The 16,405-nt window shown below is 40.1% G+C and overlaps 1 protein-coding gene across 1 annotated transcript in view; it reads right to left on the minus strand.

Annotated features, from left to right (window-relative positions):
• Positions 1-1,258: 1,258 nt before the first annotated feature.
• The window catches only part of ESPL1 (extra spindle pole bodies like 1, separase), a 45,533-nt gene continuing 30,386 nt past the window's right edge, over positions 1,259-16,405 (minus strand). The window contains exons 19-31 of the mRNA XM_039332717.1: positions 14,433-14,835; positions 12,979-13,131; positions 11,498-11,711; positions 10,231-10,409; positions 7,887-8,014; positions 7,677-7,799; positions 6,967-7,122; positions 6,653-6,826; positions 6,163-6,267; positions 4,280-4,395; positions 4,028-4,111; positions 2,209-2,367; positions 1,259-1,912 (exon numbers count right to left, since the gene is read on the minus strand). Of these exons, the coding sequence (XP_039188651.1) occupies positions 1,711-1,912; positions 2,209-2,367; positions 4,028-4,111; positions 4,280-4,395; positions 6,163-6,267; positions 6,653-6,826; positions 6,967-7,122; positions 7,677-7,799; positions 7,887-8,014; positions 10,231-10,409; positions 11,498-11,711; positions 12,979-13,131; positions 14,433-14,835 (2,196 nt within the window). The 3' untranslated portion in view covers positions 1,259-1,710. The remainder of the gene's footprint in view (positions 1,913-2,208; positions 2,368-4,027; positions 4,112-4,279; positions 4,396-6,162; positions 6,268-6,652; positions 6,827-6,966; positions 7,123-7,676; positions 7,800-7,886; positions 8,015-10,230; positions 10,410-11,497; positions 11,712-12,978; positions 13,132-14,432; positions 14,836-16,405) is intronic.

The following is a 16,405-nucleotide window of genomic DNA, read 5'->3' on the forward strand; positions in this document are numbered from 1 at the left end:
TCTGAGGTCTTCGTTGCATCTCGGCGTCTAACTGCAGCCTCAGTCTGCTTACCCTTTTATTGGTTAGATTAGTGCTTCTCAACTTTTGACAACTTGAAGGTGTGTGGACTTCAACTCCCAGAATTATATATCCTGTATAATCCCCTCCAGATGTATAACTTCAGCTACTGTTCTCCTGGTCAACCAAGTAGCTCATCTAATGCAATGCAGCTGAATGGGTAAAACTGATTAAGATTGTTTTAGAAAGTAACCTGTGCCTTTGAAGTACTGACTAAAAGTGAATACAAAATAATCCAATATCCTTACTGAATAGCTCCTTTTTGAATCTGAGGAGCTGTAGAGGAAACAATTGATTCAAGAATGCAGTTTATTTAGATTTGAGAGAGTTGTCTCCTTTTACTGCCTATGCACAGAGATTATATTTATTGATATCCCTGGACCTGAAGGCTCCGTAAGATCAAAATAAGAGTTTCTCATTGCAAAAATAGGACTTCATAACGATCAAGGTTGCTCACGACATTCCATGTCATAGCCTTTGGAAATTAGGGATCTGGAGATCAAACAGGAGTTAATTTCCCATACTATGGTAAATAATTTATTCTGCTCCGGGATGTTGCTCATATACTCAAGACCTTGCTTAAACACATAAAAAGGACATTTTTGTGCCAAAGTAAGCCAAAAGAAATGCCAAATGCCTAATTTATAATTTAAAAAAAGCTATAATAAAGGTAGAACTAAAATTCCAAGGAAGGACGTATAAGTTGTCTAGTAGAATACAAATATTTTAAATTGCATGCCTTCCCAAGTATCCCTAATGACTGCTTATACTGGCTGAGGCTGCTGAAAGTTGTAATACAGGTAGTCATTGACTTACAAAAGTTCATTTAGTGACCATTCAAAGTTACAAAGGCACTGAAAAACGTGACATGACGACTATTTTTCAGTTACAACCTTTGCAGCATTCCCGTAATTGTGTGATCAAAATTCAGACGCCTGGCAACTGGTTCATATTTATGACAGTTGCTGTGTTCCAAGATCATGTGATCATCTTCTGCACCCTTTTGACAAGCAAAGTCAACAGGGAATCCTGATTCACTTAATAACCGTGTTACTAACTTATCAACTGCCGTGATTCACTTAACTGTGGCAAGAAAGGTCGTAAAATGGGGCACAAGTCACTTAACAAATGACTCACTTAACAGAAACTTTGGGCACAATTGTGGTCATAAGTCAACTACCTGTACAAAGTCTGGCAGGACTGTTACCTATTTCCCATATTATTCCAGTCTCTTAGCTCTAGACAAGTCGGCTCAAACATCCTCAGTCAAGACTAGAACACATCCCCTGTCCCAAGTTCAGGATTGGCTGCATGTATGCACAGAATTTATTTGCTTTTAACTTTATTGAGGTTTTGAAACATTAAAATAAAAATAGATTTAAGAATAACTTACAATAATTGTTGAACATTTACTCTGTACAAATGTGATATATATTCCAAAAGATAGCAGCTTACACAGGTTCTCTAAGAGCAATACAGGTCTGCTAGATCAAAAAGGCAAGGCAGACTGTGACCAAACATACTAGCATAAATTAAATGTTTATCCTTTCTCCTGAAACGCAGTTAGACAATTTATACTGAAGGGAATTCAAAACGTAATAATAAATTCATTCAACTCCCATCAATTTTTTCCCCATGTTTTGTCGAGTTTTCTATTTCAGGAATACTGGTAAGCCATATGCAATGGGAGCAGCTCCAATCATGTATCTGAGCTTGGGAGCCTGGCGGGATTCAATGACGTACTGCAGCAAAGGGGCTCCAGAATTTGCCTTGAGCCAGTTGTTCAGAAGTGCCCGCATATAGCGATCAATATCTCGATCTGTTACATCCCAGAGATTACCCAGCACTAGGGGACTGGAAAACAAGGGAGAGGAAAGAAGTATGTGAACACGTTTATAACAGAAACATGGATATATCAGTTGGTAGGCAAAACAGAGCAAAAGGTTTGGTTGAGTAATACTTAGGCTTGCACAAGCATTTCATGTTGGATGATGTCTCCTTGCTCCTGAAGCTTTAGGATAGCAAAGATTTCCCAAGTATTGACTTCATGTATACTTTTCCCAACATAGTTTGGAAGCCAGTATATCAGGATTTAGGAACTATGATTCTGCGCAATTACCAAGAAGACTGACTAAGTTTAAGCAACTTACCATCCTGCCATGATGAACTTGAGGATAGCACCAGTTCCTTCCAACTTGCCCTGTACTGCTAGAGCAGCACTGCTGCAGCCAAAAAGAAGAGCCACAGCCCTGCAATCCATTTTTAAGATGGAATCCACAAAGCGTGCGCCTGCCCCATGGCCAGCATAGCTAAAAGAAGAAAAAAAATGATTGACACCTCAGAAAAATCTGTCAGATTCCCATTGTGCAATTTCTTGATTGTCTCAGTTTCCTGTTCATTTGCAGATCTGAATGTTAAATAATATACCTGCACCAGAAACTGAAACAGGAAATCTTTTAAAGTGGCTGGCCTCTCAATCACATCGTCAGAAGGCTGCATGCCCTCTTTTGCTCAACTTATCCATGGCAAAAGGGAGTGAGAAGTTTGGTTCCAGCAAGTTAAAGCAGCAGGGTTTGTTCATTTAGTTTTCCTTTATTAACATATATATAAAAATACATATATCCATGTTCACACACACACACTGGAACAATACATTGGAAATTTTAATATCAATTAATTTAGCCTAAGACTGAAATCTGTGCTATAAAACAAATACTTTGATATGTGTTTTTTCTTGAGTCTTTCATTTCATTTTCAATGTTTTATTTAATTTTGAAGAAAAACTCAAATAATCATGCTTGCAATATTAATATTCAAAAGTGTGATTAATACTGATAGAATATCTACTTTTTCTGTTACCTGCATTTAATACTACATTTAATAGGTGCATAAATAATAGAATATTAAGACTATTGTATAAATACTATTATACCGAAATAAGATATTGTATCAAAACAATGGTACAATAGAAGGTCTATATGACTATATTTAATAATATGTGAAAAATTGAGCTATTTCTATATTAACATTTTATGAATATATTTTAAATTTCAAATGCCATTCATTTAATCACTATTCTGTATATTCTGATTTTATTAGCATTGCTATATTTTTATTGTATTTTTGATATAAGAAATATGTGAGATATCTGATATGACATATGATATGATGTATGATAAGCATTCTTGCTTAATTCTGGCAAAATAATTAGGTTTGCTAAAAGATCTTGTCTCATTTAGAAGTTGGCTACAATGAGCCAAAACCTCCCAGCTGAACTGAACACATCCATTAAATGTGTTTTTGCACATGACTTGCTGATGAGGTTCTTGGAAAACACTAGGTTTGGATTATAACCTTCAGGATAAGCTTGTTGCTTATCTTGTTATTTAATATAGGGTCATAAAAGACACTAATAAATGTTATAGAAATGGGAAACAGAGGGGTGGGGAGGAAATCAAGGAATTTCCAGCACTGCTTGTCCTGGTAAGTAGCCCAAAATATAGTTATGGCATAGCAACTCTTTTCCTTCCCCATAAGCTAGTTCTTCTCCGTGATATCTTGGTTTTGCATAACTATTTTCTGAGACTTTATATAAATACTCAAGGAGCAGAAAACTGTGTTAAATACATTCAGAGAAAAATGTTGTATTCCTGAGCAACTTTTTTTTTTTACTTTTCTATTTTCCTGCTTTCTCTATGCCTCTGCTCACTTATGAATAGCATTACTCTAATGTGCCTCTGGAGCTGAGATCTACCGTATTAAAAACATTTTTAAAGGCAAGAACACTTAACAATTAAGTGCCTAATCAAGAAAAATGTATTCTCTCAGCGCAATCACATCAGACCCAGAATCCACTTCCTCTGTGCTTTAATAGCTTTCATTATGCAAGTTTTCTACCTGCAATTCATTCAAGCATTCAAACTTTTTGCTGGTGCTAGTATAGGATATGCAGTTCTGCCTTGTACTCACATGTAGAGATCACATTCTTCGAGGGCCAGTGGTACTTGGTCTGTACTGGGAACCTCTCCCACCACTCCTGCCCATCCAGGTTCACTATCAAGTAATAAGCAGAGAAAAAAAAGATAGTTATCAGTTGAATGAGTTTGGTTGTGTCAACATGGTAAGCAACCTTGATTCAAAAGGAAGCCTGCTGATGGATTGTGATGCTATGACTCCCCTGAAGGATCCAAAATCTGAGCAATATAGAGTGCAAATACCTACCTTTGAAACCATTCTTTGAACATCTTCTCTGTGCCAGGAAGATTTTTGTGTGGGTTCAGAACATAGAAGGTGCTGCTGTTACTGACTCCGTGGTTGAGGATAGTCTCTTCCTGATACTGTTTGAGGGAGATCAGAACAGTTGCTTCATTAAATGGGGACAAAGCACCATGAAATCAGGCACTATTTTTAGCATGTGAGGATTTTCACTTGATTATCCAAAGTCCATGAGAAGAAAGTGTGTGTGTATGTGTGTCTTCTATTATCAGCTGTAAAAGCACCAATGAACATCAAGGGAGGCCACTAGGCTTTATGCTGTAGCTAACAAATTGCTTCTGGGTTGAGACAGGTCTTCCACAAACTCTACTATGCTTTGCAATGATGTCTTACACACAGTATATCAAGCCCTAATGTCTGTCTATCCTAATTATCCATCCATCTTTGGTCTCCTTTAACATTGTTCAGTCTTTTACAATTCTGTTTAATAGTTATTTTAAACCAGTGGTTCTCAACTTTTTTAATGCCGCGACCCCCAAACGGTCGTAAGTCGAGGACTACTCAACTGGTGCAGCACCGTTTGCAGAATGTGACTTTTGGCGGGCTCAGCAGGGCAGAGAAAGCCTGGACAATTCCTATTGGCTTTTGAAAGCCAATAGAATTAGATTCTATTCAAGAGAGTCTATTCTATTGGCTTTCAAAAGCCAATAGAATAAAAGGGAGTAGCACAGCTAAGGAAAAGGGGAAAAAATGGCGGACTGCGTTGTTTGGCGACCCCCGTGAAATGGTCTTTCGACCCCAAATGGGGTCCCGACCCACAGGTTGAGAACCACTGTTTTAAACTATTTAAAATAGGGAAAATGCATACAAATTCTTTAAACAAAAATTGCTCCTTGTAAGCAATATTTCACTTTCATGGAAATTTGATTGTTCCTTCTTGTGATTAAGAGCAGCCTACATTAATCCTTTTTAGCTTGCATGCTGGCTTTCTCAAGTCAAGGAACTGAGTTTTTAGAGTTATAGAAATTATGCTAGCTTTCTTAACTCAAAACAGCCCAATAGCTCTACTTAGGCTGGCAAAGAGGGCCTTATGAGGAGGATCCCATTGGTTGAAGAACTCTGTCGGGAAGAGCCTTCTCTGCTGCACTGCCCACCCTTTGGAACATCCTGCCCTCCAAAATAAGATCTGCCCCCAATCCCCTATCCTTCCATAAGAGCCTAAAGACCTGGCTCTGCAAATTGGCTTGGGGACCCAATGGAAAAATTCAGCTCTGGAGATGGCTGCTAATTTGACAGCAAACTCTACCTTCCTTCCCCTATAAAAAAAGGTGTGCCCATCTTTTTAATAGTCATATCGACATATTTTGTCTTCTTTTTCCTTGTTTGTTTGTTCTATTATTTTACTTTTGTTTTGTTTAAACTTCCGTTTTATTTATTTCATTTTTTATGGTTGTGAGCCATCTAGAGTAGCAAGATAGGCAGTAAATACATTTAATAATAATAATAATGATAATCTCACCCAGTATCAGAACTAAGTGACTCTCAATTTTTGTTTGTCCATCAGAACTAATACAAATCAGAGACTGGGGTTTTGATGCTAATAGCACTGGCCAGCTTAAGTGAATCGATCTTCCTTGTCACAGAGGAAGCAAAGAAATGAGTACTATCTCCTAAAAAGCTCCCCAGATTCTTGCAAAATAGTGTCTCCTAGCGTTTGTTAAGCATTCCTTTTCCCTCTGGACTTCAATGAGGCAGAAATCTGAGATGCCAAAGAACTGTTATTTAGTTATGACAGTGTTAAAGTTGCTATTAAATGCATCAGTAAAGGGTGCTGGAAAAGAACATCTGAGTCAAGCTCTCAGCTTCCAGAAAGGTAACAGATACCTCACCTTTTTCATAAGTGAGTAGCTAAGCAGAAAGTGTAGAGATGGCAATCGGGTTATTGACTGGTTTCTTAAACATGGTATGTTTTCCCAGGGAAGCTTCTGGAGATGCTGCAAAGAAAGATCAAGTGTTCAGTTCCCCTTCCATAAAACATTTATTGGTTGAAGCAAGTCAATAATATGGTAAGTTATTGGACTAATCCTGGAATGCTTAGAACAGACATGTCAAACTCGCGACGTCACGCGACATATCAGAGCTTTTTCCCCATTGCCGGCAATGGGGTGGGTGCGGTTTCATCGTGATGTGTCCGGCCCACGGGCTGACAGTTTGACACCCCTGGCTTAGAAGATTGGGATATTTCATGACGATTCTTTCTACATGTTTCTATGGGAAGAGAATCCAGGCAGCAGCCTCTTGCACAATACAAGAATGCTGCCCCGAGGTTGCCATTTGCTCATCCCTATAGTAAAAGAGCATGGTTCCATCATTACTCACTTTATCCAGCACAAGCACCAAGTGCCCACTTGGTGCCTGGCCAGTGTATAATTTCAGTTTGTCCACTGTCTCCTGTAGAAGGCTCAGGGCTCTCTCAGGTTGAGCTGGGCGAAGGCCCCGTACCAAGTGCTCTACAAGTTGTGGAGTTAACAGATGGGATCCAGCTAGTATGACCTATCAAAAGAGAAAAGAAATTCCCATATCTGGGACTGTCTGATATAATAACCTGAATATAATAACGGATCATCCTGTTGAAGACAAGTTATACCTGGCTAACCTCACTTTCTACAGTCAAAGCCTGGCTATCTCCTCACCTTGAGCAAAGCTATATCAACCTTTTCACAACCACATTCTCTGAGATGTGTTAGAAGATGGGAGGCTTCTTCCATCAAGCTGTCATTTTCACAGGTTGGTAGTAGTGCAATCTTCCAGCAGCTCAGCACATGTATCTCCAGAGAATCCATCAAAGCCTGTGAAGTCAGAAAAGTCCTTTTAACAGCACAATAGTGTGGTTTGGAGGATGCTACCTTTGACCTGATTCTGATTCCCACCAAAGGCAGAGAGCTGTAAGAGTGCATTACATGTGTATGGACGCTATTGGGGTGGGAGAAGAATTTGAAAGAACAGAGCATGAAGGAATCAAATGTGATTGCACAATCAAGACAGCAAGTCGTCCTGATGGTCTTGATCTCCTCTTCCCATTCTTTCTGTTGATGCCAACTCAGAAAGTTTCAAGCTTGTCACTAGCTCAGCTTTGTCCAAGGCATGCCTTTTACATGTGCTTAGATTACCAATCTCATCATCTTGTCAGCACAATCTATGTCCAGAGGATCATGGACATAAAGGTCAGCATTATATACCTTGAAAAATACAGAGCAGAGATGAAGGACCTAAAACTGCAAATTTTAATTTGAAAATAATTTTAATATATGCAGAATAAATGTACTAAATTGGATTAATTTAGTCTACTAAATTAAGAGTTGATCTGAAAGAGAACCATAAGCTATAGGAAAGCAGACCGCACCATCATTCTTTTGTCCAATGCTATCCGGCCAGTCCACCAATCCTCTTTCTCTGTAAAATTTGAGATCTCTTTTTGTTTTTGCAGGATGGCTTCAAATTCACTTAGAGCTGCACTTAAGGAGACCTGAAAAAACATCAAAAGGAATATTATGAAGCAAAACATGGTCTAAATCCAGAAACTTAGCATTCAAATTCTCCTTCTCGCTCTTACCTTGGCATGCAGAGTCTGTATCTGGATGTTCACAGGGATAGCATCTTTCTCTAACCTTGTCAATAAGAGGATGTCCCCAGTGGTCTCTGGCTGGGTGCTCACCAGAGTCATTATGCACACTGTGACTCCTAAGGAGGAGACAAGAAGACTCTTAAATAAGTCAATTGAAAAGAGAAAACGTAACAAGAAAATAATATCTTATTAAAACCAGAATTTGTTTGCCAAAGCATATCACAGGCCTTCAAGCCATCATCCCTGCTCATCACGCTACTCCTTTAAGCCCTGTATTTTTTAGCCCTCAAAAGGTCAGAGTAATAAAAAAAGTCAATGGTTGAAAAAAGAGGGCAGGACAGAAATCAGCTCACCTAACTCTCTGATCACTTAGCTGTTTTCCAATTCCTACTTCCAAGCTCCAGATTCCTAATGTAATACATCCAAGATAATTGAATAACCTGTACTGGTGGGTGGGCAGCCTAGTAGCGTCCATACACTTTTTTATTATAATTTCCCCAGATTTCTTCTATTGATTTTGCTGATTGGGCAGATGGAAAGTAAGTCAAAACATTTGCAATGCATCAGATTGTTGCTAAAAAAAAAACGCTGACAAAGAACTCATTTTTAAATAATCTAAACAGTATTAAATATTTCATCCAGAGTCTATTCTGCAGATGTTTCCTTCTAGATTCTAGACCAATCTGCCAATTCATTTAATGTTCAGCTAAAACAGAGATTGGAAACAAGTGGTGCAGTAGTTGTTGCTGAACTACAAATCTCAATAGCTCCAATTAGCATTTGCCAATGACAGTGAGAAGTGTCTTCAGACAATATATGCAGTATCTCAGGGTCTCATCCTGGTACTCTGGCAACAAAACTTACTGTGTTTCTCCAAAAATAAGATCTGATCTTCCCCCCCCCTCCAAAAGACACATTAGGGCTTATTTTCAGGGAAACACTGTATCAGGGTGATCAGCCTGGTTAGGCACCTCACCTCCCTGGCACACAAAGAGGCGGTGAGCACGCAGGGACCGATGGTATCCAGCAGGAGCCACAGCCTTTGTAGCAGCGCAGGTAAGTCTGAGCATGGAGACAAAAGTGGAGGGGGAGACAGGTGATCTGGATGTGTTGTGCAGCCAACTGGCAAACAGGAGGCTCATGCGGTGGCACTAGCAGCGGGCAGAGGCATGGGGGGAGGCAGACAATCCCACCACACAGCTGCCTGCTCCAGCACAGCTGTGGGCAAACCAAGACAGTGGGACGGAGTGGGTGGTGCATCGGGATCGCCTGCCTCCTCCCCATGCCTCCGCCTGCTGCCGCCGCGTGAGCCTCCCATGAGCCAGGCGGCTGCACAGTGAGACCAGATCGCCTGCCTTCCCCGTCTCCACACTCGGACTTACCTGTGCTGTGTGGACTGCGGCTGCTGCCAGACTGTGGGGGAATTTGCACGCGCAGCAAGCTGCCATGCTTTCCCCCCCCCCAAACCTCATAACCTTTTGATACCCTTTGTCCTAATGAAGCAGCCAGAAGTTCATACCCTTTTGACTTAATGCCTTACCTATCTAAACAGATATGCTTAGTTCCTTCTCCTATCTCTTCCTGTCTTTGTTAGTTCCTTCTCCTGTTTGCTCTTTACCTGATCTCTGACCATGTAATGTGTTACTAGAAAATAGTTGCTTACATGAAGACATTTTCCAGTGAAGAAAGCTTTGTCAGCATTTAATGGTAAAGCCTATGTATGTAACAAGTATATAAAAAGCAATAAACTCAGAGTTTGTCAAGCTGTGTCCTGCAGCTTCAAACTTCTGCTCAAGACATGCCTGCGTCTTTTTCTTAGCATCCTACAACAGACACCGTCTGCCCCCGTGCGCTCACTGCCTCCTGTGCTGGCCACCCCCACCCCCTGGGGTTATTTTTGGGGTAGGGCTTATATTAGGAGCATGCCAAAAATATCGGGCTAGGTCCTATTTTGGGGAAAACACAATATTTTTGTGCCATGGTATTATTAATGCAGAAGAACCAGTTTGGTGTAGTGTTAAGGTACCAGGCTTGAAACCAGGAGACCATGAGTTCTAGTCCAGCCTTAGGCATGAAGCCAGCTGGGTGACCTTGGGCCAGTCACTCTCTCTTAGCCCTAGAAAGCAAATAAGGGCAAAGCACTTAAAAAACCCAAAAACCTTGCCAAGGGAATTGGAGAGGCTAGTCCAGTCACGACGATTCAAAACACACAATATTAACGCACATACCTGAGAAGGCCTCTTTATGACTGAGAACTATCTTCCTTTTCAGAATGGTGGTACTTGCCAACCACAATCAAAATATGATTCCCTCTTACATATCAATCACATACCAGGGGGGATTTCCTGCAGCCCTTCTCTGAATTTCTTAGTTTCCAACTCTGTTGAGTTGGGGCAACTGAACTCAAAGGCATTCTGAAGTTCTAAGAGGTGCTGAAGCTGAGAATCTGCTTTTCCTTCTTGCAGGGTGAGTGCCTCCAGTTGCTTGACCACTGATGTTTTTTTCATTTTGCTAAGGAGGAAATGGAGCACTAAGATTATTTAGACATTCTTAAAATATGTCTCTGCTTTATTGCAAAAATATGCTTTCCCTTCTGTAGATGTGACATACTGTTACTGATGAAGACAATAATCTTAAAGACAGTTCTAAAATTTTCATGTTAATCACAGAAGTCTACTCCACCTTGACAAACCTGATTGGAATGTCTATTTATTTATTTGAATGTATTACCCACCCATTTCCAGTGGGCTTATTTAATGAAGTATTACTATTTCATTTACAATTTGTACTGCAAGTTTTGTTCTAAATCAATGGTTCTCAACCTTTTTAATGCCGCGACCCCCACCGGTCGTAAGTTGAGGACTACTCAACCGGTCGTAAGTCGAGGACTAAACTGGTGCAGCACCGTTTGCAGAATGGGACTTTTGGCGGGGTCAGCAGGGCAGAGACAGCCTGGACAATTCCTATTGGCTTTTGAAAGCCAACAGAATTAGACTCTATTCAAGAGAGTCTATTCTATTGGCTTTCAAAAGCCAATAGAATAAAAGGGAGTAGCACAGCTAAGGAAAAGTGGAAAAAATGGCGGACTGCGTTGTTTGGCGACCCCCATGAAATGGTCGTTCGACCCCAAATGGGGTCCCGACCCACAGGTTGAGAACCATTGTTCTAAATTCTAGGCCATGACGTTTTGCAAGCTTCCAATTCATTTAAAGTTCAACTAAAAGCTTGGATGGGAAACAAGTGCATCCAAGCATCAGGGGATCTTCAAATATATATCCACAGGGAGGCTACCCACTGCATGATTTACTAATCTACTTTCCAGAAGATTCACAGTAATAGACAGTCCAGCTGCATCCCTTGCAACTTTTCTTCCATTTGGTTTAAAATCACAGCAAAATCCCTGAAAGAGGCTGTCTGATAGTACTTTCACTCCTGTCCTGGGATTATCTCCTTCCAATTAGGAGCTTTGTTCAGATCCACCAGCATGGTGAATAAGGATAGGATTGTTTGGTGTCGTTTTTACATTTTTCCACTTGCCATGCTCATCAAACTGATAGATAACATGTTCCCATTTCCCCCCTCCATCACCATGAACTTACTTGAGCTTTTTATGAATCATGGTCATCTTCTGATGACGAAGAGTGATAGAGACTGATTCAGAAACCAGATAGGCAGTAGCAATGGGGTCCTGGTTCCCAATACACAGCGCCATGAGTTGACAGAGATGGTTGTAGAGGGCACCCAGTGGATAATGGGCAATTGAATGAAAAGCGGCTTGCAGGGAGTCATAGACTGAGTCCATGGACAAGATGTCTGTAATTATGCAAGTGAGGGAAGAAAAATAAAACCTGAAAGTCAGTGAAAACCTGAATGCAGTTATGTTCAGATTAGTCAGTCTATTTCATAATCGAGCAGTGTTAGTTCTCTTTTTGAATTTGCAATATTAATCTATTTACCCAATTTCTCTAGCCACGATTCCCTCTCCAAACGTACTGGAATTCAGCTGTCATAATTCCATGTCAGCATGGTAGGAATTGAAGGAAACACATCTGGACTACACCAGCCGGAATATGTTCAGAAATAAGTTCTAATTTCATAAAGCTCCATTTTTATATCTGCATTCCTCATCCTTCTAGTAGCTCAAGCCAGGATAGATAATTATTCTTCATTTCCCGTTTTTTAACATTACAAAACTCTACAAGGTAATTTAAAGTACATCCTCTGCAGGCAGGCAACTAGCATTTCAGTAAATTTAAAATATTTTTTCTCAAGTAACCAACTCTATTCCTGTGTTTATCATGGGGAAACAAATTTTACTTTTTCTCTTGTTAGCATGAAACCCATTTTGACTGAGTCATGTCTCCTTAGCTAGTTTGCCTATGGCTATCATGGAAACTTCCCTAACTATGTGGAGCCATTAGGGCATTTCTAATGCCCTTTGCTAACCAAGCAAATTATTAAATATAAGGCTGACTTGGGTGGACTTAGATAAGCCATCTCTTTTTGTTTCAATCCTCCTGTCTTACAGCCCTACAATCTATACTTTCGACATCCAGAAAATTTAATTATATCTCAATATTATTAAGTTGGTACCAAGAAAGCAGATAATTTGTTAGTAATCTAAGAATTCTGAGTCATGAGCATAGCAAGTATAGGCTGAAATTCTATGGATTTTTGCTTAGGGAAACTTCTGAGTGAAGCCAGCTTGCACAAATGATTGCTGATATTCTAACTCAGCCTTTCCCAGCCAATGCCTTCCAATGACGCTTAGTTTCTCATCAGCCATAGTCAGTACAACTAATGGCTATGGGACCATCAGAAATTACATCTAAGGGCACTATTCTAGAAAAGATCCCTAGGCAATAGATTGAATTTGGTCAACTGTAGCAGTGAAAACTAGGATAGAAATTTAAAAATAAATGATCCAGAAAAATATCAGAATTCAAACTTCTATGTTAAAAAAAAATGCAAGGGTTTCATGCAGTATATTGTGGAAGCCATAGTTCAGGTAAGTCTTTCCAACAATAATATAATTTTTAAAGGAAGATTTGAGAGAAAACAAATTTGAATGGCTCTTTACCAGCCGGTGCATCTAGTGAAGAGGCAAGTACATGCAAGTTGAAGGGATCTTCCAAAACTTTCTTCTCTGAGGCTGAAAATCCTCCCTGTAAGACAGTGCCAAAGTCTCTCCGAAGGACCTCCTGGTCTTCTGTCCTTGGTTGTCCTCGAGTTTCTGCAGAGGATAAAGAAACAGAACACCAAAACTTTTCCATCTTGTCCAAATCAGATGTCAAATATTGCTTTTGTTGTAATTCCACAAAGACTACAAACTCAACAGTTGATGCCCAGTGGTGTTAAGTCAAGACTGCTGATGATATGTTAATCTGGATAGTAAACATCCAGAAACGGTTGATTTATAGATTTACTATGCATCATCTATGTGGGCTATAACTGACTTCAGCTTGCAAATCCACAGTAAATATACCATGTTTTCCCGAAAGTAAGTCCTAATTTGAAAATAAGCCCTAGCTTGATTTTTTGGGGTGGGTTTAATATAAGCCATACCCAAAAATAAGCCCTAGTTTTGGGGTGAGGCGCACACCTAAAAATCAAGCTAGGGTGGGGATGGAGCTTGCCATTGCAGTCAGGCCTGCCATGGATCGATCTGTAGGTTGGTTCTTGGCTGCACAGGCCTTCCGGAAAGGTCTCTGATGGTGAAATGCAGGCCTGAGCTCCATTCTCAGCTGCAAAATGAAGTTGATCCTTTGGCTGCAGAAGCAATGGGTCAGCTGGGTGGAGTTGTTGGTGCCACCACCCATGAAAATAAGACCTGGCGACTCTTTTAGAGGAAAAACAACAACAACCGGGTCTTATTTTCAGGGAAACACGGTATTTAAAAGCAAGGAAGCTTCTGCTCAGGCAAGTTGAAATATTCAGCTACATGATATACGATGCAATCTCAGTGGACAGAGACGATAATGCTGAGCCTCAGCATTATTTTGTAATCAGTTTTTACAAAACCCAAATAGAAATTTTAGAATGTTTAGAACATTTCTTTTCTTACTTGGCTATCACAAATGTTGGGCCAGGCGGACAAGAAGAATTTAAAATAAGCAGGAAGTTGGAATCAGAAATCAATACTACTTCCAATGGTAAATTTTGGATGTAAGTCAACAGTTTTTTTTCTGTTGACTTCTTTCCTTCCTTGTTGACTTAAGGTTTTTCCAAATACCTTAAGAATTTGCGTTTAATAGATCTCCCCACCCACTGGAGCCTGGTATGTGCTGTGCTTCAAAGCATAAAGGACAAGAAGGGAAAGAAGGAAGCAGATGGGGAGAAGAAGAGACTGACGGAAACGATGTATCTTCCAGTTCCTTAGGTCAGATGGGGCTTATTTATATCCCTACAATCTCAGCTCCATTTCTTATTTCCCATTTCTGTCTCAGTGTTTTGCATTTTTGTTGATATTAATATGAATCTGCAGTCTGCTCAGCCCTTGATTTTTGCTTGCCATTTTCATAACATAAAGCCTACCTTTAATAGGTTTCTCCTCATCAGAACCTCGCAAGACTTCAATGTTGTCTTCTGAACTCTCCTTGTTTGTCTTTAGAATCTCTTTCTTTTCTCCTCCTCCTTGATCTTCCTGATGAATTTTTTCCTTGGAAGCTTTCTGGATTTCTTCTTGCTTTTCTTGTCTAGTGCGTCTCCTAGTACTTGGCCTCTCAAGCTGGGGATTTACCATTTTGGAGCACTCCTGTGAAGAGCCAGCACTGCACTTCTCCATTTTAGCGAAGTTTGTCTTAGCTGGTTTTCTGTTAGATGCTACCCTTCGTCCTGTCCTGCGAATAGCAGCCATTGGTTCATTCTCAACACAGAGCTGGGATTCTGGCCCTGCTTCTGGATGGCCTTCAGCATCGCTGTCATCGCTGAAGGGAATCTGGGGATAACAAAGGGATGGGATTTCTCATCTTCTTAGAAAAGAAGGCGAAGGGAGAAGCAGGGATGGTAGAGTATAGGGTGGCCAAAAGAGTCAGAGATGGAGGGAGTTAGATGGATGGGTGGGTTTGAAGTGGAGGTGAGTGCTACAAGGTAGGAGAAGTATGAGGTCCTCACCTAATGACTGTCAAAACCACTATCATTAAGCAATGCAGTCATGTGATGTTTTGCCTAATGATTTCATCGCTTAGTGATGGATATTCTGGTCCCGATTAGGATTGTTAAGCAAGAAATGCCTGTGTTTTAAAAATTTAGAAACAAAGAGATTTGTACGCTTTTCAAGTACCGTGTGTCCCCAAAAATAAGACCGGGTCTTATATTAATTTGCTCCAAAAGATGCATTAGGTCTTATTTTCTGGTTAGGTCTTCTTTTCGGAGAAATAAGATACTAAATGTGTCTGTCTGGCTGATGATCTTAACTGGGGCTTATTTTTGGGGTAGGGCTTATATTACGAGCATCTTGAAAAATCATGCTAGGGCTTATTTTCCAGTTGCACCTTATTTTCGGGGAAACACAATAGAATAGGAATAGGAATAGGAATTTTGCGTTCTTGACCTCACTTAGGCATGAAAGACAGCTAGAAGACTTTGAACCAGTTGCTCTCTCTCTCTCTCTCTCTCTCTCTCTCTCTCTCTCTCTCTCTCTCTCAGCCCAACCTACTTCATTGGACTGTTGGTGTGGGGAAAATAGGAGGCTGGAATATTAGGTATGTTAAGAGCCTTGAGTTGACCAAAAATATATTTTAAAATGTTGGGATAAAAATCTTAAAATAATAATTAAAAAGGGACATGAGAAGACAAAGTATTACGTGGTCAGTACATTAAAATAAAACAGCAGGCAAAGCAGATAATAATAAGACCTGACAATGGCTAAGAGTAGGAAAGCTGAAGAAAGAGGTGCTAATTCTGGCTGCACAAGACCAAGCCTTAAGAAAAAATGCATACAAAGCTGGATCTGAGAAGACAGTAACAGACAGTAAGTGCCACTTCTGCAAAGAACCTGAAGAAACAGTAGACCACCTAGTTTAGCTGCTGCAAAATCACACAGACTGACTATAGGCAACGGCATGACAAAGTAGCAACAATGATGCATTGGACGATATGCAAGAAATACCATTTGTCTGCAAGCAAGAACTGATGGAACCACAAAATAGAGAAAATAATTGAAAATGGAAGAAGCTAAAGTGCTCTGGGACTTTAGAATTCAACAGACAGGCACCAGCTTTATAATACCTCAGATTTAACAACTGTTGATCAGAAAGACAAAAAAAAAAAAAGAGCTGACATGGCAGTACCTGGGACAACAGAAGAGAAAGAAATAGAGAATATAACAAACATCAACATTTGCCTGTCTCAGGTCCTTGGGAAGGGCTCGATAGGTTGATAAAAATGCCAGATTTAGTCTAAACAATGCAATGGGCCATTAACTTGTCATCCCTGTTAACCACTGGTTAAGGTTCTTGGAGGTTTTGAGACCATCACTATATCAATATGCATAAGGATTACTGATG

This window comes from Crotalus tigris, unplaced genomic scaffold, assembly GCF_016545835.1.
Source record: "Crotalus tigris isolate CLP2741 ecotype Arizona unplaced genomic scaffold, ASM1654583v1 scf7180000024462.759394, whole genome shotgun sequence".
In the NCBI taxonomy this organism is placed as follows: domain Eukaryota; kingdom Metazoa; phylum Chordata; class Lepidosauria; order Squamata; family Viperidae; genus Crotalus; species Crotalus tigris.